This window comes from Ranitomeya variabilis, chromosome 1 (genome assembly GCF_051348905.1).
Source record: "Ranitomeya variabilis isolate aRanVar5 chromosome 1, aRanVar5.hap1, whole genome shotgun sequence".
Lineage (NCBI taxonomy): Eukaryota > Metazoa > Chordata > Amphibia > Anura > Dendrobatidae > Ranitomeya > Ranitomeya variabilis.
This window is the reverse complement of record NC_135232.1, coordinates 844,757,886-844,782,131: the sequence shown is the minus strand read 5'-3', so window position 1 is coordinate 844,782,131 and position 24,246 is coordinate 844,757,886. Positions and strand designations below refer to the sequence as shown.

General features: G+C 45.0%; 1 protein-coding gene across 1 annotated transcript in view; it reads left to right on the top strand.

Annotated features, from left to right (window-relative positions):
- HERC6 (HECT and RLD domain containing E3 ubiquitin protein ligase family member 6) overlaps nucleotides 1–24,246 on the top strand; it is a 118,825-nt gene that overhangs the window by 87,268 nt on the left and 7,311 nt on the right. The window contains exons 16-20 of the mRNA XM_077276388.1: nucleotides 9,597–9,767; nucleotides 9,997–10,140; nucleotides 11,295–11,461; nucleotides 16,674–16,740; nucleotides 22,848–22,918. Coding sequence (XP_077132503.1) covers nucleotides 9,597–9,767; nucleotides 9,997–10,140; nucleotides 11,295–11,461; nucleotides 16,674–16,740; nucleotides 22,848–22,918 — 620 coding nt within the window. The remainder of the gene's footprint in view (nucleotides 1–9,596; nucleotides 9,768–9,996; nucleotides 10,141–11,294; nucleotides 11,462–16,673; nucleotides 16,741–22,847; nucleotides 22,919–24,246) is intronic.

Here is a 24,246-nt window from a genome sequence, read left to right as displayed (position 1 = left end):
CACTTCGGTATTTTCTATCATATAGACCCTTCAAAATGACTTCAAATGAGATGTGGTCCCTAAAAAAAAATGGTGTTGTAAAAATGAGAAATTGCTCGTCAACTTTTAACCCTTATAACTCCCTAACCAAAAAAAATGTTGGTTCCAAAATTGTGCTGATGTAAAGTAGACATGTGGGAAATGTTACTTTTTAAGTATTTTGTGTGACATATCACTGTGATTTAATTGCATAAAAATTCAAAGTTGGAAAATTGCGAAATTTTCAAACGTTTCGCCAAATTTCCATTTTTTTCACAAATAAACGTAGGTAATATCAAAGAAATTTTACCACTATCATGAAGTACAATATGTCACGAGAAAACAGTGTCAGAATCACCAGGATCCGTTAAAGCGTTCCAGAGTTATAACCTCATAAAGGGACAGTGGTCAGAATTGTAAAAATTGGCCTGGTCATTAACGTGCAAACCACCCTTGGGGGTGAAGGGGTTAATGGAAACACGGGAGTTGATACAAACGGTAGGAGAGTATTAGTTTTTCCTTTTGGATTTGCTCCTGACATTGATTCTAAAAACTGAACCAAAAACTGTGATTCATTAAATGTGTATGGGGAAAAGCTTTCTCATGTGTATGGCCACCTTTACACAGAAAGGGCTTATGCACATGGCTGTATGTGTGATAAGGATCCCAAATATAAAAAAAACCACTTAAATCTATGGGCCTTTACTATACTTCTATACAGAACAGCACACAGGAGGGATTATACTCCACACTTGCCATCTGATATCCCATGAAAGTTAATGTAGTTTCCCATATAACTCTATGTGAAGTATAAGGGTATGTGTCCACGTTCAGGAAACGCTGCGTTTTTGACGCTGCGTTTTTCTGCAGCGTCAAAAACGCAGCGTCCAGATGTTACAGCATAGTGGAGGGGATTTCATGAAATCCCGACTCCACTATGCGTTAAAAAACGCATGCGTTTTTGCCGCGAAAACGCACATGCGGTGCGTTTTTTCAGAACGCAGCATGTTGCTACAATGAGCAAAACACGCAGGAACACCGCAGGTGACCTGCCAGTGACCTCAGGTGCAGTTTTGGTCAGGATTTTACTTGCATAAAATCCTGACCAAAGCCTGAAGCAAGCCTGAACGTGGACACATACCCTAAGGACATACCTGCAGAGCTGCAGCGTCAAACAAGCAGCGTCCAGATGTTCCAGCATAGTGGAGGGGATTTTATGAAATCCCGTCTCCACTATGCGTGGAAACCCGCACGCGGCGGGCCTGCGACTACGGACATGCTGCGCGTCTTTTCAGGTCGCAGCATGTCCATACACCTTGCGGGGACGCAGCGTCCCCGCAAGGCATATCACAGGGCGCTATGGGAGAGAGCGATCATCCCGGATGTGAAGAGTTAACACATCCGGCATGATCGCATCCCAGAAAGGGGGCGGGGCATAGCGCCGAGCGGCTTCGCCGCTGCGGCGATACCGCCGGCCATCCTGAACGTGGAAACTTACCCTAAGTGTACCCACTGTGGGTGATTTTAGTGGTGGAGAAGAGTCAGTATGGACACTGAACCTTTGCTTGCCAGCAAGCTGTGATTGCACTGTATGCTCTAACACTTTCTATCATCACTGTGCTACAAAAACTCCTCTGTGGGATTGGACAGACCACATCGCAAACCTTTACTCCCTATGTGCATCAGTGACATCTTAGTATGCACTTGCTCTCTTGAGTATTGAACATTGTGTGTGCTTACTGCCCAACAAGCCAGTAAAGCCTCCACCAAGCAAGAGGGAACTACACTTAGTTATTTTACTTGCTTATATTGCACCATTATTTTTCACAGTGCTTTACAAACATCAGTAGCATCACTGTCCCCATTGGGCTCATAATCTAAATTCCCTATCAGTGTGTTTATGAAATGTGGAAGAAAACCCATGGAAACATAGGGAGAAAATAAAAGGTCCTTTTAGAGGTCCTTGGTGGGATTTGAAACGAAGACTCCAGTTGTCCAAGACTTCAGTGCTAACTAGAGCGGAGCGACTTTTACTTTTTTCAGATCGAGTCGGGTTTTGCGAAACCCGACTTTGTCAAAAGTCGGGTCGGGTGAAATCGGCCGATTATTGCAAAAAGTCGGGGGCTGACTGAAACACGAAACCCAATGCAAGTCAATGGGGAATCAAAGTCAGCAGAGAGTGGAGGACAGGAAAACACCTACAGTTCCCATTTTAATGCGAAAAACATCAATTTTTATTACTTAAGCTTGTCAATCTTAATTTACTTTATAATAATAGTTAGGCATTGAAAACTGGGGGTCATTTGGCTAAAGTTGTGGGGGGTAGGGCTGGCTCAAGATTTTCGTGGGTCCAGGAAACGCGGAATACGTCACGGCAGTGGAGCAGGGAGAGGTAAGTATTTCAACTTTGCAAGTGCTGTGATCCTGAGCAAGCAGGGGGCCCACTCGTTGGCACTGGCACAGGGCCCCTCATAGTACGGCGGTGTGTTTGACGGCGGGTGGCGCCTCCCACTGGCAGAGACACTTTTGCGTACTATGAGGGGCCCTGTGCCAGTGACGTCGCCAACGAGTATGCCCCCCCCCACCTGATGAAGGAACCTGCACTTTCATCTGCACCTTCCTCTTTGTCCCTGTGTAAGGTGGTATAGTATGCGGGAAGGGGAACCTGACTTTCAGCAGGGTCAGATTCTGGCTGTGTAGAGTGCAAGGGGAATGTCTTGGTCTGGGTCAATGTACCAGCAGACTCATCTAGCAGTGGCTGGGCAATGGGCAGAATGAGGAGGAAATACAGATATAGGCCCAAATAATAAAGTAGGCTAAATGCAGTTCAAAATTGGTAACAGGACTAAACAGGCGGCATTGCTTTGTTCAGTGGAGGAAAACTGTAATGAGTGGCCGACACAGTTAGTAGGCCCAAATAATAAAGTGAGCTAAATGTCTGCCAAAAAATTGTTCATAAATAAACAGGCGACATTGCTTTGCTCAGTGTCGGAAAATTGTAATGAGTAGCAGACTAATTTAGTAGGCCCAAATAATAAAGTGGGCTAAATGTCTGCCAAAAAATTGTTCATAAATAAACAGGTGGCATAGCTAGGTACAGGGATGGGCTCCTCTGCTGAGCAGCAGACAGTGGTAGTAGGCGCAAAGTATTAACTGGTCTAAATGGAGGCCAGGGCCCCTGTATATTTTAACGATCATCTATCATTTCAACAAATTTGTATTGGCAGTGCCATTGAAGGATTTAACAGCACAGACTACACAGTGGTGGAGCAGGGAGAGGTAAGTATTGCAAGTGGTAGAGCACTGTTCGAGCTGGGGGGGAACACTCTAGTGGGCGGCGGTACTGGCACAGGGCCCCTCATATTACGACGGTGTGTCTGACGTTGGTTGTGCACCACCACCGTCAGAGACACTTCATTGTACTATGAGGGACCCTGTGCCAGTGCCGTCGCCGAAGAGTGGGCCCACCCACCTGTCCAGGCAAACGGCACTCGCACGGGTGCTTGCGCCAGGTGGTGACCACAGCCCTGTGGGGGGAGTCAGCCCATTTAGGGAGGTATAAAAATGGCCTATGGTGGACATTCAGCAGCTGCAAATGGAGGAATTGGAGAAGTCAGTAAGAGGAGGCCAAAAGCAAGACATTTTTCAGGCAAGCTATTTGTCAGCAGGGGAGGTGGGGCAAAATAATTTGAAATCCATGATTGGTTCATTTTAATGAAGGTTAGATCATCAACATTTTGGGTAGCCAGACGTGTCCTTTTTTCAGTCAGTATTGAACCAGCAGCACTGGAGACTCTTTCTGATAGCACACTAGCAGCAGGGCAAGCGAGCTCCTGTAATGCATATTCTGCCAATTCAGGCCAGGTGTCTATTTTAGATGTCCAGTAATCAAAGGGGAATGACCTGTGAGGGAGAACATCGATAAGGGCGGAAAAGTAGTTTGTAACCATACTGGACAAATGCTGTCTCCTGTCACTTTGAATCGGTGCAGTAGTACCTGTCGTGTCAGCGGTCATTGCGAAATCACTCCACAACCTAGTCATAAAACCCCTCTGTCCAACGCCACTTCGGATTTGTGCACCTCTAACACCTCTGCCATGTTGCCCCCTATGGCTCGTGTGAGAACCATCACCGCCGCTGTGTGCTGGGAATGCCTGAACCAAACGGTCTACAAGAGTTGCTTGTTTGGTAGCCAATATTTGCTCAAGGTTCTCATGTGGCATGATATTTTGTAATTTTCCTTTATATCGTGGATCCAGGAGGCAGGGCAACCAGTAATTGCCATCGGTCATCATTTTGATTTGGGGCAATGTTCCAGGTGTCAATTCTCTGCTTGTGTTGGGTTGAGGAGCACTTTCTTGCAAACATCAACATTTCAACATCACTTGTGTCCCGCAAAAACCCTGTACCTGACCTTGCAACGCCACCAGTTTCTATTGCCCCCTGAGAAGCATCCTCCTCCCATAAATATTCATCCCCATCATCCTCCTCCTCCTCCTCTTCATCCGCCACCTCGTCCAGGAGAGTTCCCTGAGCAGACAATGGCTGACTGTCATCAAGGCTTCCCTCCTCCTCGGCTGCAGACTCCTGCTCCTTAATGTGCGTCAAACTTTGCATCAGCAGACGCGTTAGTGGGATGCTCATGCTTGCGTCGTCTGCACTTACCAGCCGTGTGCATTCCTCAAAACACTGAAGGACTTGACAGAGGTCTTGTAGCTTCGACCACTGCACACCAGACAACTCAATGTCTGCCATCCAACTGCCTGCCCGTGTATGTGTATCCTCCCACAAATTAATTACAGCACGCCTCTGTTTGCACAGCCTCTGAACCATGTGCAGTGTGGAGTTCCACCTTGCTGCAATGTCGATTAGTAGGCGGTGCTGGGGAAGATTCAGCGATCGCTGATGGTTCAGCATACGGCTGGAGTGCACGGGCAACCGGCGGATGTGCGAGCAAAGTCTTCGCACCTTCGGGAGCAGGGCTGGTAACTCCGGATAATTTTTGAGGAAGCACTGCACCACCAGGTTCAAGGTGTGAGCCAGGCAAGGTATGTGTTTCAGTTCTGAAACGGCTATGGCAGCCATAAAATTCCATCCGTTATCACTGACTACCTTGCCTGCCTCAAGATGTACATTGCCCAGCCATGACTGAGTTTGTTGCTGCAAGTACTCGGCCAGTACTTCCGCGGTGTGTCTGTTGTCGCAAAAACACTTCATTTGTAACACAGCCTGCTGACGCTTACCACTAGCTGTTCGATAATGGGTCACCTCGTGTGCAACACTGGCAGCTGCGGATGGAGTGGTCGTGCGACTGCGGTCTGGATGAGCTTTCGCTTCTGGAGGAGGAGGAGGAGGAGGAGGGGTGGCGAACGCCTACAGCCAACTGTTTCCTAGACCGTGGGCTAGGCAGAACTGTCCCACTATGGCTGTCCCCTGTGGACCCTGCATCCACCACATTAACCCAGTGCGCCGTGATGGACACGTGGTGGACATGGCGGATTGACAGAGGGTTGGTGATAGTATTCTTGATGTTGGCCTACATACAGTGTTTCCTACCAATAACCTTGTGATTCCCTGACTGCTTTGGCCTTGCAATGATACCTCCACATTTGCTGCTGGTGGTGTCCTAACCGGTGGGCTTACAGTGTGGGAAGCAATGTAGCGTTGCTGACTACCTTCATTCTGAGCAGGTGCATCAACGGTACGGGACGTTTGGTAGTTAGTCCAGGCTTGCAAGTGCATGCTGGTTAAATGTCTAAGCATGCACGTTGTATTTAAATTTTGAAGATTCTTCCCTCTGCTAAAGGTCTTTGAGCATTTCTTACAGATAACTTTTGACTGATCATTTGGATCTTGGTAAAAAAAATTGCCACACTACACTCTTCCTACTATGGAATACCTTTTCAGGCATTGCACGCTGTGCTACTTTCACCGGATGGCCACACTGTGCTAAAACTGTTTTTGTTTTTGGCAAACGTTTTTGGCCTGATACGGGCCTGCCAGAGGACAGCTGTTGCGATGTAGATGGCTGCTGCGGATCATCCTCCTCCACTTCTGGGCTACTGGCAGCGGCACCCTCTTCCCCCAATGGCTGCCAATCTGGGTCAACAACTGGGTCATCTATCACCTCCTCTTCAATGTCATGTGCACCTTCCTCTGTGTCACCGTGTAAGGTTCTATAGCGTTCGGGACGGGGCACCATAGTCTCATCAGGGTCAGATTCTGGCTCAGTACACTACGAGGGCAATGTAGTGATCTGAGTCAATGGAACAGCATAATAATCTAGCTGTGGCTGTGCAACAGAGCACTCCATGTCTGATTCATCTTGTAATGGGCAGTTAACAATTTCCCTTTCTAACCCAGGCACGGTATGTGTAAAGAGCTCCATGGAGTAACCTGTAGTGTCGCCTGACGCATCCTTCACTTTTGGTTTGGGTGAAGGACACAAGGAAACGTCTTGTTCCTGACCGGGAGCATCCACTGACAACTCGCTGCTTTTATATTTGGAACTTTCTGAAGAGGAGGCGAAAGAGCTAGAGGCTGAGTCAGCAAGGAAAGCCAAAACTTTTTCCTGCTGCTCCGGCTTTAAAAGCTGTTTTCCTACTCCCAGATAAGGGAGCCATCGAGGCCTTGTGTAGCCAGACGATGACGCTGGCTCAACACTTCCAGCCTTAGGTGCTATTGTGCTTTTTGCCACTACCACCAGATGCACCACCACCACCACCATCAGCACCAGCTGGCAACCACCGCCCAAGGGCTCTTCCACCAGACTTCCTTATTTTTTGGAAAATCTAACCAAAATAACAACCTTTATATGGTACTGTAAAACAAGGTAGAAGGTGTATATAAACTTGTTGAGAATGTAAATCTCCCTTTTTTTGGGGGGGAGACTGAACCAAAACAACATAAAACAACACAATGTAAGTGGCAGAAAGTGGCTGGCTGATATATGACAAACTAACAGGACTGAAGTATATCCACTTTGTGAGAATTTGAATCTCACTTTTTTTTGGGAGACTGAACCAAAACTCAGGCCCAGTGTATATAACAACACAATGTAAGTGGCAGAAAGTGGCTGGCTGATATACGACAAACTAACAGGACTGAAGTATATCCACTTTGTGAGAATTTAAATCTCCCTTTTTTGGGGGGAGACTGAACCAAAACTCAGGCCCTGTGCATAAAACAGCACAATGTAAGTGGCAGAAAGTGGCTGGCTGATATACGACAAACTAACAGGACCGAAGTATATCCACTTTGTGAGAATTTAAAGGGACCCGGTCACCCCCTCCAGCCGTTAGAAACTAAAAGAGCCACCTTGTGCAGCAGTAATGCTGCATTCTGGCAAGGTGTCTCTTTTAGTTATTGGTGCAGTCAAAGCAAAAATAAAGCATTTTATAATTTCGCAAAAATACCTGTCTTTAGCCCTGGAGGCAGGTCTTAACCCCCCTGCTGCACATGCCATACTGCCGATGCTCAAGGCTTCTTCGGCGCCAGGCGCCTCCCCCTCCACGCTGTTTTCAAATCAAATCCGGCGCCTGCGCTGTTTTGTTCTGCCTGGGGCAGGCGCAGTGAGCGCTGCCCATCATTCCTCAGATGCAGCCCAGCTGACTGCGCCTGTGTGGCCACCCAGCTTGTGAATCCCAGCCCCGCAGTGTGTTATGCATTATGGACAGTGCGGGGCTGGGATTCACAAGCTGGGTGGCCACACAGGCGCAGTCTGCGAGACTGCATCTTAGGTCAGACGGGCAGCGTTCACTGCGCCTGCCCCAGGCAGAACAAAACAGCGCAGGCGCCGGAGTTGATTTGAAAATAGCGCGGAGGGGCGGCGCCAGGCGCCGAAGAAGCCTTGAGTGACGGCAGTGTGGCGTGTGCAGCAGGGGGGTTAAGACCTGCCTCCAGGGCTAAAGACAGGTATTTTTGCAAAATTATAAAACACTTTATTTCTGCTTTAACTGCACCAATAACTAAAAGAGCCACCTTGTCAGAATGCAGCATTAGTGCTGCACAAGGTGGCTCTTTTAGTTTCTAACGGCTGGAGGGGGTGACAGAGTCCCTTTAAATCTCCCTTTTTTTGGGGGGGAGACTAAACCAAAACAACTCAGGCCCTGTACATAAAACAACACAATGTAAGTGGCAGAAAGTGGCTGGCTGATATACGACAAACTAACAGGACTGAAGTACATCCACTTTGTGAGAATTTGAATCTCACTTTTTTTGGGGGGAGACTGCACCAAAACTCAGGCCCAGTGTATAACACAACACAATGTAAGTGGCAGAAAGTGGCTGGAAGATATATGAAAAAATACAAGGACTGTAGTACAATTTCAATCTCCCTACAATGATCTCAGGACAAGTATGGCAGCAATAAAAAGGACTGCTGCACACAAAAGTGTGGACAAATAAACAAGATAACTGTGCAGAATGGAGCAACAGGATTTTTGCTTTTAAAAAAGCAGTTGGTTTGCACAGCAGCGTGCAAACAACAATGCAGCTATCAGGGAGCCTTATAAGGCAGCCTAATAAGCTACAGAGCTGATGCACAAAAATCGAGCCTCCACTGTCCCTGCAAAAAAAAGGTGGTGTTGGACAGTGGAAATCGCTACAGTACAAGCAGTTTGGGGGTTAATCTTCCCTCCCTAACTATATCCCTTCTTCTGATGAAGCTGCAGCAACCTCTCCCTATGCTGAGATCGGCAGAAGTAAGATGGCGGTCGGTGTGCACGCCCCTTTATAGCCCCTGTGACGCCGCAGAAAGCAAGCCAATCACTGTCATGCCCTTCTCTAAGATGGTGGGGACCGAGACCTATGTCATCACGCTGCCCACACTCTGTGTCCTCCTTCATTGGCTGAAAAATGGCGCTGAAAGTGTCATATGAAACGCGACTTTTGTGCGCAGATCGGCAACCTCATGGCCAATCCCACACTAGGATCGGGTCGGGTTTCATGAAACCCGACTTTGCCGAAAGTCGGCGATTTTTTGAATTTGTCCGATCCGTTTCGCTCAACCCTAGTGCTAACCACTGAGCCACCATATATATTTATTACACTTCAGACTGGTTTTGCAATTATAATTGTAATGTAAGTATTACATCATTGGGTTTGAGATGAATAACAGCAGCTGCAGGAGAAAGGTTTTAAACATACAATTCCTTCTTTGGGCTATGAAAGCTCAGGTTATTACAAGTTGAAGCCAGTGATTGAGGTGTGTCCGAAAATCTGCTAGTGTTATCCACCTGAAACCAAATAAAATAAATACCTATAATTTAAAAATAAATTCTAAAGTGAGGTTCCTCTTCTTTGGGTGATGCTTGGTATGCATCGGAGCCTTGGGTGCCCATCACCCTCTCACTGGCTCACCGGTTGTCCTTTTTTTTAACCACTTTTGACGTGTATTAGCCACTGCATACAAGGAACGTCCCACAACACCTGCTGTTTTGAAGTTGCTCTTATCCAACAGATCAACTTCAAGATCTAACTGTTCACTTGGAAACTAATATATTCCATCCCTTGACAGGTGCTATTGAAATCACATGATCAATTGTATTCCTCTCAATTGCCCATATGCTTCATCCTAGGAAACTAAGGTACAAGCCGGTCAAGAGCTTGTGCGGAATAGAATGCAGGGCAACAGCGATATCCCCAGAATACCTTTCTTACACTTCAAACTCAGACGTCAACATCTCCTGGAAGACGCACTGAAGAAGTTGAGCATCGTGGAAGATTGTGACCTACAAAAGCAATTACTGGTAAAATCCGTAGAGTGTTCACTATAAACTATGAGTACAGATCGTTGATTTTTTTTTGCATCCAGCTAGTAATCCATATCTAAAAATATCCTTCTCTTTCCATAAGGGCATATGCCAATTACATTTTCTTTAAAATTTAGGGTAGACAGGAATATCAGAGTCCAAAAAAACTAAGGTTCTTGGGGATATTAAATGAAAGTTGTCATATCTCAATACGTTTTCTTTTAAGGTGGAATTTAATGGTGAGACGACAACTGGTAATCGAGCAGCAATGACCGAATTCTTCCTGTTAGTGGCTGAAAAAATGGTACAACCTGACTGTGGGCTGTTCACTTGTTCTGATCCACTATTACCAATGTGGTTTCCCAATCATGTAAGTTCTTTTCAATCTTTAATAGCATTTTTTGGTTTTTACATGAATACAAACTATGTAGGATACTAAAATCTGACCTTGATTTTACAATATTGCAAAATGATCTGGATAAGATGTCTGACTGGGCAAACCCTTGGCAAATTAGATGTAGTGCAGATAAATGTAGAGTAATGCACCTAGGACGGAGTAATCCTATTGCTGCACATACATTAAATGGGAGTATACTTGTGACTACAGAAAAAGAGATGGACTTGTGTATTCTGGTTACAAGTAAGCTGAGCAGCAGTACTCAATGTCAAGCAGCAGCTGCAAAAGCAAACAAGATTTTAGGGTATATAAAAAAAGATAAAATCCTGTGATCCCAACGTATTATTACCCCGTTTATAAATCACTGGGGAGGCCATATCTAGAATATCCAGATCCGGTTTTGGGCTCCACATTTTAAAAATTATATTCAGAAGTTAGAGTCAGTTTGAAGGCGGGCAACTAGATTATTACAGGGATGGAAGGCCTCTCATATGAGGAGAGGCTGGAAAGGTTGGGCTTTCTTAGCTTGGAAAAAAAACGCCTCAGAGGGGATCTCATTTACATGTATAAATATGTGTGATCAGTACAAAGGACTGGAACATGACATATTCCTTCCAAGGACCATACTAAGGACCAGGGGGCACTTATTACTGGTGGAAGGAAGACGATTCCGGCAGCTAAACAGGAAAGGGTTCTTTACAGTTAGAGCAGTCAGACTGTGGACTACTCTACCACAAGAGGTAGTAATGGCAGACACTATAACAGCTTGTAAAAAAGGGCTGGAAGATTTCCTCAGTACACATAACATTGTGGGTTATAGGTAATTTAGTGACAAAATGTACAAGTGGTGAAGAAAGGTTGAACTTGCTGGACCTAGGTCTTTTTCAACCTATGTAACTACGTAACTTAGCAAACCTTTTTAAATGTATTTTGTCAGACATAGTATTTTGTGACACAGTTGTCTATGGGTTGTGTCTGGTATTGTAGCTCTCTAAATTGTCAATACTTGTGGAAGCACATAGGAAACTTGGCTACTATCTAATACAGGGATAGTGGATAATTCCCTTTTCAAAAGTCATCTTTATATTATTAATGATAACACAATAATTATTATTTTTTTATTGCAGCCACTGGTGGACAAAAAAATGTATTATCACTATGGAATACTATGTGGATTGGCAATTTTCAACGAGTTCACTATTTATCTACCATTTCCGCTTGCCTTGTTTAAGAAACTTCTGAGTAAAAAAGTTACCCTAGAGGACCTAAAAGAGCTACAGCCTACCATGGGGAAGTAAGTCACAGCTAACTTCCTACTGATTAACACAACATATGCTTTTCTGGAGGACGTATATATTAAATTTGTGTCACCCTAGTGTTCATTACTACGCATACAGCTGCTTGTTAAATGTTACTTACATTTAGGGCTTGTGCAGAGAATTTTATTTTTGGTCTGAGTGAGATCCAATAATTCATCGGATTGCATTTGGACCGATGATAGTCTGTGGGGCAGTTCATGTCCAATTTTTTTTCCTTTGACAGAGTCTGCTTGAGAAAAAAAAATTGCAGCATGCCCAACTTGTATCTAATATTCAGATCGCACTCGGCCATGTAAGTCAATGAGTCCATGGAAAATATCGAACTGCAGTTGGATGATATCTGAGTGCAGTCTAGTTTTCATGGACTTACAGAATGGAGAAGATGGAGACATTTATTTTCTTCATTTTCTCCTCATCCGAGAAAATCGGATCACACTGATCAAACTGTGATCAGAGTATGATTAGCACAATCAGCCCGATTTTCTCGCAAGAGAGAATATACAGAGGTATGACCCTAGCCTTAGTTCGTAGCACAAGGCAGAGAATTTCATTGCAAAGAAAAAAACTATTCCACTTTTAACAAAAAATTGCCATGGATTGCAATGAAATTTGGACATGTGAATAACATTCAGTAATTTAATTGAGCTTCACCTGTTAAAGCCACATGCCCGTAAAACGCATAGAAAATCCCCTTCAATGTGTGTTAAAATTGTGTGCGTTGTACGCCATGTAGCTTTCAGATGTGTACTGTTTAGAGGCAAAATCTTGAGGTAATTAGTCCAATGTAGGCAACAATATTCATTGTGGAGCTAGATTAACGGGAACCCACCATCAGGTTTTTTCCTATGTAAACTTGCAGCACCACGCTGTTATCTCTTGTTTTAGTTACCTAATATTCCCTCTACCTCACCCTTGCAACGACGGATAACTTATAATAATTACTTTGAACTTGTCCTGTGTGGTATGACAATAAACAGCTAGAGGTCCAATTTTCACCTCCCTCCAAATAGTTTCTATTCGGTTCAGGTCTGTAGACTGGCTAGGCCACTCCAGGACCTTGAAATGCTTCTTACGGAGCCACTCCTTAGTTGCCTTGGCTGTGTGTTTTGGGTCATTGCCATGCTGGTGTTGGGTTGAACAAATTAATAAAATGTTCACTTCACTTAAGTTGCCTACTCCTGGCCTAATGGATATTGATCAGGTGCGCACTAAAGAAATAAACATATGACACACACACAGTCAGATGTAAACTCTCCATGATCAATCTATGGCTCAGCTCCAAAGGGCTTTATTCAGTCAGAACACAAGTTTATATATTTCCTGTAAGGGGGCTCGGTTAGCTCTAAAATGGGAGTGATCGGATGTATTCCATTGGTTAGTGGGTTGGGCAATGAGCAAGTCCATGGGTGGATCCATGAGGTCATCAGGGTGGGTTGGTCCATGAGGTCATCAAGGTGGGTGTCACTGTGGGCGGATCCATGAGGTCATCAGGGTGGGCATCATCTTGGATACCAGCACATGGCATGCTGATACAGGAAATGGCAGCCATCTTTAGTGTCTCACTTTGATCTGGGAAAACTTATGTAAGGTTAAACAATACACGTTATGGGTCACTTCTATCAATCTCTTACGTCTTGAGGTTAATTAAGTATTTGATCTTATGGCTCTCCTCAACACTGGAAGACCCAGCCACGACCCATCCTCAATGCTCTTACTGAGGGAAGGAGGTTATTGGCCAAATTCTTGTGATACATGACCGGATCCATCCTCCCTGCAACATGGTGCAGTCGTCCTGTCCCATTTGAATAAAAGCATCCCCAAAGTATGATGTTTCCCCTACCATGCTGCACAGTTGAGATAGTGTTCTTGGGGTTGTACTCATCCTTCTTCCTCCAAACACGGCCAATGTAGTTGATACCAAAAAGTTATATTTTGGTCTCATCTGACCACATGACTTTTCCTATGCCTCCTCTGCATTATCCAGATGGTCATTGGCAAACTTCAAATGGGCTTGGACATGTGCTGGCGTGAGCAGGGGGACCTTTTAATCCATGACAGCATAGTGTGTTATTAATGGTAATGTTTGAGACTGTGGTCCCAGCCCTATTCAAGTCATTGACCAGGTCCTCCCGTGTAGTTCTAAGCTGATTCCTGACCTTTCTCCGAATCACCCTTACCCCACAAGGTGAGATTTTGCATGGAGCCCAAGACTGAGGAAGATTCACAGTTAATTGGGGAGGGTGCCTTATATACAAGATGCCTCCCAGCTATTGGCTGAGCACATTACTAAATGCCTCCCAGGTGTTAGTGGGGGGCATTTACCATGTGCGCGTGCTGCCCTTTTAAGAGACTTGGAAAATACCACCGCCTTGACATTCTCTTCACCAGACCTACTAGAGACTGAAGATCCCTGCTCAGGATCCATCTTCAGCCTGGTCTACAAGACAACACGTGCACGACGTAGGGAGGCTCCTGGGGTGGGTCATTGGTACAATCATCGCGACTGTGTGGGGACATCACCTCCGCTTCTCTTTTTTTCGGAGGCAGCAGCACACAGAGACTCAGCGACTAGCAAACCTGATGGAGAAGATGGCAACGCTGCTAGCTGACCTGGACAATGGGGACCAGACACCTCTTGTGACTTGGCTGTCCCCAATGAAGCACCCCACGGAGTCTCCAGACCAGAACGGGCACTTGAGTTATTAGGTCTGGCCGATCGATGGGAATACCAGACAGCACATGTAAGGCAATCTTCTCTGTGTATGATGCTCCAATCTGGGGCTCGAGCTGTTCAGACTTGACTTGACTGTCTCTGAGTAGGCCTCTTCCTTCACCTAACAACACCCTTACCGGATTCTGGAGCTGTCGGATGGGAATCTGACACTAACTCTTCATGGCTTGCAGCACAAACTCTCTCGCCGAACTGAAGCCTCCACATGCCACGGATAGTCACAGTCATTTGTGGAAAGGGAATACTAACGCCAAGGGCAGTCTCTCTGACTTGCCCAAGATTTAGGATTTTTTTAGGCTTCACTGGACAAAGAACGTCAGGATGTTCCACACAACCATAGCGGTACTGCAATCCTATCTCGCGTATGAGTTCCAGATTCTGCTCAGCCTGCCAAACACAGTCACCTTTACGGATTCCACACGGGTAGCTGCCTCAACAGGCTGGGGAATGGGTGGTCTTGGAAAAAGGCAGAGTCAGACATGACGGTTTCCTCACACACGTCACTCATCTGGACTGCTCTTGGAAGCTGGGAAAATAAGTTTTTTCAGAAGATTTTGGGTTTGGCGCATCAATGACCATTTAGAATGCCACCAGGAAGGTCTGCAGGTCCGAGGTGATAGGAGCCCCTTTCTCCCATAGTAGGTTGAGCCATTCCAGGGCATCTCCTGCTAGGTAGAACATTAGAAATCTCCCCTTGGCCCGATCGGAGGAAAACTGCTGACAGAAAACTTAATAGTGCCGCATGCACTGCTCAAAGAACCCAATGGCACTGCTTCAGATCCCCATAGTACCAAGGCAGAACAGACAGGACAGGTTCCACTTCAGAGGCATAGGTTCCTGGTTGCATAAACACAGCTGTAGGTATTGCAACTTGGGCTGGTGTAGTCAGGGCTTCTGATTGGGAATCCTGAGTCTCTGGATGAAAACTGGCCAAACAACGATTCAAATATCTCCAAGAATGGAGGACCATGGAGCTCAATGGGGCCCATAGCCTGAGCAAACTGTTACACTCGCAGGTGGCGTATGTGGTTCATGGACCCACTGTGCAAAGGACTAGACCTACCCTGGAGGGGCGTAACTAATCAGCCACCTTGGTGTTCACTGGAGCCTCTAGTGGTGAGGTCAGGCTTGTGCGGCAGGTTGCTGCCAGGTACCACTCCAGGGCGGTGTTCTGCAGTAGCAGCTGACCTCCAGCATCCAAGCTGTTAATCAAGATTCCTACACAGGGCAGGACGTCCACTGGGACAAGTGCAGACAGGATGGCTACTTGGAACAGGTTCAGCGTGTGCAAGCAGGACAGCCATTTGGGACAGGTGCAGACTATACTGACAGTATGACCACTAGGGACAGGTACAGACATACAGATCTCGGGTAACAGTTTTGGTATTGCCAGTGTGGCCGCTGGGTAAAGATACCGCAGATGCGGTTCCAGGAAATAGACACTGCCGAAGTGTTCACAGGACAACAAGGACAACGTATACTGGACTATTGAGACACAGGATACGGGAATAGCTTTTAACAGACTAGGGACAGGGAACCTGGCAACATACTGTTGCACACACCAAACCACCTTACAGTAACTATAGGGGTTGCTCAGGCACCTCCCAATTGGGGAGGGTGCCTTATATACAAGATGCCTCCCAGCTATTGGCTGTGAGACACCTTGCAGGGGAGCACATTACTAAATGTCTCCCATGTGTTTGCAGGGGACATTTACCATGTGCGCGCACTGCCACTTTAAGAACAGGGGAGCGCACGCTGCTAAGACAGTGTGGCATGACAGCATCAGACAGGGAGTACACCGGTACCATGCCAGAGGGATGGGGTGGTGAGTAAGCCGGCATCCTTGCATGGAGGAAGAAGGGAACACCATGCAGGGGCACCAGTCATAGCACTACATATGGCTCATTGGTGAAATCCATATCTCCTATATAGTTATGGCTAGTGATGAGCGAATATACTCGTTACTCGAGATTTCTCGAGCACGCTCGGGTGTCCTCCGAGTATTTTTTAGTGCTCGGAGATTTCGTTTTTCTTGCCGCAGCTTAATGATTTACATCTGTTAGCCAGCATAAGTACATGTGGGGGTTGCTAGGGAATCCCCACATGTACTTATGCTGGCTAACAGATGTAAATCATTCAGCTGCAGCAAGAAAAATGAAATCTCCGAGCACTAAAAAATACTCGGAGGACACCCGAGCGTGCTCGAGAAATCTCGAGTAACGAGTATATTCGCTCATTACTAGTTATGGCACATCTTGGGATATGTTATAAGTGTTTGAGATGGGAATACTGCTTAACTGGTGTGGCTTATATGAATGAGCTACATATATGAAGAGCCCCTACATTAATATTAGACCTCAGACCTCTGAACATCAGGCCCCAGAACAGACCCACTAAATATATTTAGACATGTTTCTTACTTAACCAATGGGATAACTATAACTATTTTTTAGGAGTATGCAGAGACTACTGGATACTGAAAATGAAAAAGATGTGGAGAACCTAGATCTGTACTTTACTGTAAGTATATTATTACACAATAAGAAATTGTCAGTTTTCATTGAACAAGTCCTTACCTGCTCTGAAGTTTATTAAAGGTGCATATTACACATACTCTGCAGTTCTACTAACACATTTATTATCATTGGCTATGGGTAAAACTATCATCATTAGAACTGGTGATAAAGTGGGTGACTGATCTGATTGAACTAATTACCCAGGTCATAAAACTGAACCTGCGTACACTGGATAGTCTGCTCACGTAAAAAAAAACCCTTATGTTATTCCTTAGTTTAGTTGTGTAATCGTGAGCTATAGCTTAGTGAATAAAAGGGTTATTCCCAATATTATAATTATGTACATGCATTTTTATTCAAGTGTGCCAATATAAATAATCTTGAAATCTGGGATATTTTTCAGATATTATTCCCTAATGATGCAATCTCCCGGCTCTATTTATCTTCTATTGTCATTGGAACCGTCCTACTGTAGATCCAACGGTATTGATTGACCATGTGCCGTTCCTTCTCTCTGACTGCCCTAGGCTGCTACTATAGCTCTTATCAGATAACTCAAATATGGGCAGTTTTGCTGTTCTGTATCACTGGCCCTGTACTCCCTCAGGTCATGCTCTCACTAAATCAATAAATTTCACATTCTACACAGAAATACCGGAGCTAGCTTCCAGCACTGATAATCTCTTCTGTGCCTGCAATCAAATCTGCTGTGCAGAGGACAGTTCAGCTCTAAAAGCAGCTAGATTCCAACACAACTGAACGTTGCTGGGAATGCACTCAAATCAGCTATGCCAAGGACAGTTTACCTTTAGTGCAGTCAGTATCCAACACAGCTCAACTGTGCTACCTGCACTAGAATCAGCTGTGCAGAAGAGAGCTTAGCTTAGAGAGCAGCCAGCTTCCAACACAGCTCAACTCTGCTGTGCCTCCACTAAAATCAGCTGTGCAGATGAAAGCTCACGTCAGAGAGCAGCCAGCTTCCAACACAGCTCAACTATGCCGTGCCTCCACTAAAATCAGCTGTGCAGATGAAAGCTCACGTCAGAGAGCAGCCAGCTTCCAACACATGTCAACTATGCTGTGCCTCCAGTAAAATCAGCTGTGCAAATTAAAGCTCCCGTCAGAGAGCAGCCAGCTTCCAACACAGCTCCACTATGCAATGCCTGCACTCAGATGTGTAGAAGAATGCTCAGGTCAGAGAGCAGCCAGGTTATAACATAGCTGAACCCTTCTGTGCCTGCACTAAAATTAGTTATGTAAGGGAGAGCTCCCCTCAGATAACAACCAGCTTCCAGCACAGCTCAATTGCTGTGATCAGCTGTACAGAGGAGAGCTAAGCTTAGGCCGGTGTCACACTGCCGTAGGATACGGTCAAGTGCTATGTAAGAAAACATTGCATAGCACACAGACCAGTGTTAATCTATGGGGCAGCTCACATCACAATTTATTTTCTCAGGCGAATTCGACGTGCGTGTAAAATTACAGCATGCTGCGATTTTCACCAAGACTCGCCAATGCAAGCCTACGGCGAGAGAAAAATTATCGCACAGCACTCGGACCATGCGAGCGCTGTCCAATTTTTACACATTGGTGTCCTTTAAAAGTCAGCAATTCATGTGCCGCATACGGTAAAATCACACTGACAGGTTAGAGTAGAAGAGATAGAATAGATATATACACATAGAATAGAATACATAGATATATAGATGTCAGTGACACACACATACATATTTATATATATTACATAGATAGATAAATAGGGTAAAAGCTGGCAATTCATGTGCCACGTACAGTAAAATCATACTGACAGGTTAGAATAGATACAGTATATACACATAGAATACATAGATATATGTAACTGGATAGTCACTGGAAACAGTGTTTCTGTTTGTTTTCACTCTCACCCCTATAATCCCTCACTTCACTTTCTGCTAAACCCGTAGTCCCTACACCTAGCAAGGAACTGGTCATCTCTTCCTCCATCCTCCCCATCCATCTCACCTCCTCCTCAGATCTGTTCCTCAACATACAATCCTCTGTCTTCAAACACAGACAGCCCCCTCATGCCCTCTCCTGCTCCCACCTGCTAACACTCTCTCTGCTCCTTCTGACTGCCGGCCAGGTCTCTCCATATCCTGGTCCTCCTCACCACATCTTCACAGTCATTTCTACCTCCCATCCATGCTCTATCACAAACTTCTGTAACCTCTCTAACCTTATACCCATTCGCCCGGCCCCCCTTCCCCAGTTCCACTAACAGGAGCTCTGTGGAACTCTCACTCTGTCTGCAACAAACTTTCATACATCCATGATCTTTTCATTACTAATAAACGTTCCTTCCTCGCTATCACCAAAACCTGGCTCACCCCTCCTGACACAGGCTCTCCAGCTGCACTTCCATATGGTGGATTCCACTTTTCCCACACACCCCGCCCCAGCAGCAAGCATGGCGGAGGAGTTGGTTTTCTCCTGTCAGATAACTGCTCCTTAACCGAAATCCCACTGCCACCCTCTGTTACCCTCCCTTCCTTTGAGGTGCACTCTGTGCGCATCTACTCCCCCTCCAACTGGCTGTCATTTACCGCCCTCCAGGGCCAGCCACCACCTTCTTCGACTTCTTCACCACCTGGCTACTTCATTTTCTCTTCGCTGACATCCCCACTATCATCATGGGTGAATTCAACATCCCCAATGACACTTCCCTCTCAGCTGTCACTAAACTTTTATCTCTCACTTCCTTCTTGGGCCTCACTCAATGCACTTCTTCAGCCACTCACAAAGATGGCTACACACTGGACCTCATATTCACCTGCCTCTGCTCCCTATTTAACCTCTGTAACTCACCTCTCCCTGTTTTCCCACAACCTATTTACATTTTCTTCCTTCTCCTCTCCAGGTCCACAATCCCCTCTCCACAAACTCGCACATACTCGCAGAAATCTTAAACACCTTGATTTACACTCACTTTCTGAATCCCTCCTCCTTCTTACAGACATAAGTTCCTTACACAATGCGGGCACTGCTGGCGCTTTATATAACACCACAATAGCTGGAGCTCTGGAATCTGTTGCCTCTCTCACACATACCAAAGCTCGCAAAATCAACACACAGCTCTGGCACACCAGCCTGACCAAAGAACTAAGATGGGCTTCCAGAGTTGCTGAGCGGAGATGGAAAAGATCCCACTCCAATGAGCACTTCATCACATTCAAACAGGACTTGTCCTCTGCCTTTGACACAGTGGACCACTCCCTATTTCTACAGACCCTCTCATCTCTAGGAATCACAGACTTGGCCCTATCTTGGATCTCATCATACCTAACAGACTGGACATTCAGCGTCTCCCACTCGCACACACCTCCTCACCTCGCCACATCTGTCAAGGTTCAGTCCTAGGGCCCCTGCTCTTCTCCATTTACACCTTTGGCCTGGGACAGGTCATAGAGTCCCACGGCTTTTAGTATCATCTCTATGCTGACGACACACAGATCTACATCTCTGGACCAGATATCACCACCCTACTAACCAGAATCCAACAATGTCTGTCCGCTATTTCATCCTTCTTCTCAACTAAATTTCTAAAACTTAATATGGACAAAACAGAATTCATAATCTTTCCCCATCTCGCTCGATACCCCCAAATGGACCTATCCATTAAAGTAAATGGCTGCTTACTCTCACCAGTCCCACAGGCTCACTACCTTGGGGTAATCCTTGACTCCGATCTCTCCTTCAAACCACATAGCCAAGCCCTCGCCACATCCTGCCAACTTCAACTCAAAAATATTTCCCGCATCCATACATTCCTGAACCAAGAATCTGCAAAAACCCTAATCTATGCCCTCATCTCCAGCCTTGACTACTGCAATCTCCTGCTCTGTGGCCTCCCCTCTCGCACCCATCCAATCTATTCTAAACTCCGCTGCCTGACTAATCACCTGTCCCCCCGCTATTCCCCAGCCTCCCCCCTCTGTCAATCCCTGCACTGGATCCCCAGTACCCAAAGACTCCAGTTCAAAACTTTAACCATGACATACAAAGCCATCCACAACCTGTGCCCTCCATACATCTGTGACCTCGTCTCCCGGTATGTACCTGCATGCAACCTCCGATCCTCACAAGATCTCCTTCTCGACTCCCCTCTTCCCACAATTGCATACAAGATTTCTCCTGCGCATTCCCCCTACTCTGGAACTCTCTACCACAACATAGCAGACTCTCACCTACCGTGAAAACCTTCAAAAGGAACCTGTAGACCTACCACTTCCGACAAGCCTACAACCTGCAGTAACCACCAATCCACCAAACCGCTGCACGACCAGCTCTTTCCTCACGTATTGTATCCTCACCCAAATCTTTTAGATTGTGAGCCCTCACGGGCAGGGTCCTCTCTCATCCTGTACCAGTCGTGACTTGTTTTGATTGATTAAGATTATTGTACTTGTTTTTATTATGTACCCCCCTCCTCACATGTAAAGCGCCATGGAATAAATGGCGCTATAATAATAAATAATAATAATATATAGATGTCAGTAACACACACATATTTATATATGTATTTATATTGCATAGATAGCTACTGTAGATAGAAGAAAAGCCAGCAATTCATGTGCCGTGTACTGTAAAATCACTGCAGGAGCCGACAGGATAGAAGAGATGGATTACATACTGTAAATACAAATAGAATAGGTAGATATATAGATGTCTGTGACAAATACAATTAGTGCAGTGTGTGTGCAAATTACTGCACATGTATTAATAAAAGATTACAGTAATTTTTGGAAAAAAATGGCGTAGGCTCTCGCGCAATTTTCGTATCCAGCAGAGGGAAAGCCGATGGTGCAGATGTTTATAACCTGGGATGGGGGTAATACCCATGGAGCTTCCCAAGCTCGCAGCTGTATACTTAGCCTTTACTGGCTATTAAAATGGGAGATCCTAAAAAAAAAAAAAATACAGAGGGTCCCCCTATAATAACCAGGATATGCAGACAGCTGCGGGCTCATATTAAAAGCCTAGGAAGTAACCATGGATACTGGCCTCCCCATGCTTAAGTCCTTTAATTGAAAGAATGACACAGATTCCTTTAATAATCTTAACTAAACAATACTTACGACCTCGCCCATTCCCTCAATGCCCTTGTCATCTGCAAAAGAGCTAAAAAAACAAACAATATTCCTCACCTTTCCGCAGAGATGCTTTTAATCTATTTGTCCCACAACGGGTCCAGCTCTGCTATATCTAGATGGCAGGCTGCATGATGCGACCATGCAGTCTGTCATCCAGCAGACACACTGAGCACCGTGTGCTCAGTTTCTCTCTGTGAACTCCTATTACCTATCTGACGGTACCGCGAGCGTGAGAAAGTTCTCCTGCTCGCGGTGCCATCTGACAGGTCCTACGAGTTAACGGCCAATAAACTCACTTCACCTCTCTGATGTCAGCGCTCGCGCCAACGTCACATAGGTGAAGTGAGTTCATTGGCTGTGAACTCGCAGGACCTGTCAGATGGCACCGCGAGTGTGTGTGTGTTTTGACAAATATTTCCTTTGAAAACGATGTGTGACTTAGAGAATTGCTCTATGTAAAAGCTAATGTTAAAATCACATTGCAATCGCACTGCATTCGGATGCTAGTTGTGAAAAATCGGAATGTACTCTCATGACACTCATGCGACTTTCATCAGGGAGACTCTGACCGATTTTTCATACGTTTAGTGTGACTCCGGCCTTAGAGAGCCGCCGGCTTCCAGCACAACTTATATCTGGTATGCCTATGCTGGGTTTATTATGGAGTTTTCAAAATAAAATGAGTCTTATAGTTAAATTCTATTGTTTTAATTGTTTCTTTTTCCATTACAACCTGAAGTTTTTAGGGTTTTAGGGTTGCATACACATTTTGGGACATACAACTACTTTTTTTTGTTTGTTTTTTTAAATTTCAATATTTTTATGGGAGGTGAGATGAACAAAAACTCTAAATGGATTGTGGCTATTTTCTTAGGAGTCATTCGCATAAAGATATAGAACACAGACATGCATGACAGGTCAAATGAACATGTTCCTTTTTTGAGTTCGATATAAGATATTAACGTCTTGCTGATTCTTGCAGCTGTCCTGGGAAAACCAAACCGTAGAGCTGGTCCCCAATGGAGCAACAGAGCGTGTGACCCATTTAAACAAGTATGTATAAAGTGATCCTGACTTTCTCAAATGGCACCAAATGCACGTAGTACAGCTTTTGCTAGATTCTGGGTGGTTATAAACCCTTTAAGAACCAGGCAGTTTTTTTGTTTTTTTTGCTCTTAAGTTTTTTCCTTGCTTTCTTCCAAGAGCTATCATTTTTTTTATCTGCCGACATGGCTGTATGAGGGCTTGCTTTTTTATGGGACAAGTTGTACTTTTGAATGACACCATCCATTTTACCATGCAACATACTGGAAAATGGGAAACAATTCCAGGTGCGGTGAAGTTTAAATAAAAAAAACCTAGGTGAGCAATTTTTTTTTTATGTTTTGTTTTGAGGGCAATCATTGTTTGGAAAGAATGATCTAGAAATATAATTCTACCAAACTTGCAGATTTTGCTTTATTTAACAGTGAAAAAAAAATTGTTTGTGTCATCATTTTCTGACATCTGAAACCAAAATCATTCAATGAAGGTGGGTGATGGCTTGTTTTTTTTCGTGGCAAGCTGACGTTTTTATTGATACCATTTTGGGGTAGATAAGACATTTTGATCGCTTACTATTGAATTGTTTCCAGATGTTTGAAAAATCACAATTCTGCCATTTTAATTTTTTTTTCTTGTTACGGAGTTTACCTGATCGGATTAATTCTACATTTTAACTGATCTGACTTTTGCATACAGGTGACATTAAATATGTTTATTTTTTAATATTTTTATTTTTAATTGGAGAAAAGAGGGGTGAGTCAATTCAATTTGTTTATATATTTTTAGAATTTTTTTTAATTCCCCTAATGGAATCTGAACCTGCGATCATCTGATCACCTATGCTATACACCGCAATACAAGGGAATAGTAGCATATAGTAAAAATCATGGTTTAATATAAAGCCCAACGACAGGATGAGATTCAATGGAGTACTGTAATTCCAGGCACTGGGTTCTTCAGCAGACCCCGAGCTCTCATGGAAATCGCTAGGCACCCCATGATGTAATCTCATGGAGGGACCGATGGGCCCATGGAAATACGCGCGCTGTCCCTTTGTCATACATTGTAAATTGAGAGATTGGCAGCAGAATTTAGCATGTTAACAACAGCAGGTGGAGCTCGGTTCCTCTTATAGTTGTTAGAGGCAGATGATGTCTGAATAACATGACCACCATCTGCCGTGGGTGATGCAGTCTAAGCCCTGGACAGGGCAACGTAATCCATTTTACTCAACTCTACCACTGAGCCTAAGGTCTCTGCTAATGATTCACACACACATGTACGGTAATGACAAGCGACAGACATCTGGACTTCCTGTCAGTCATCCCACTGAGGAA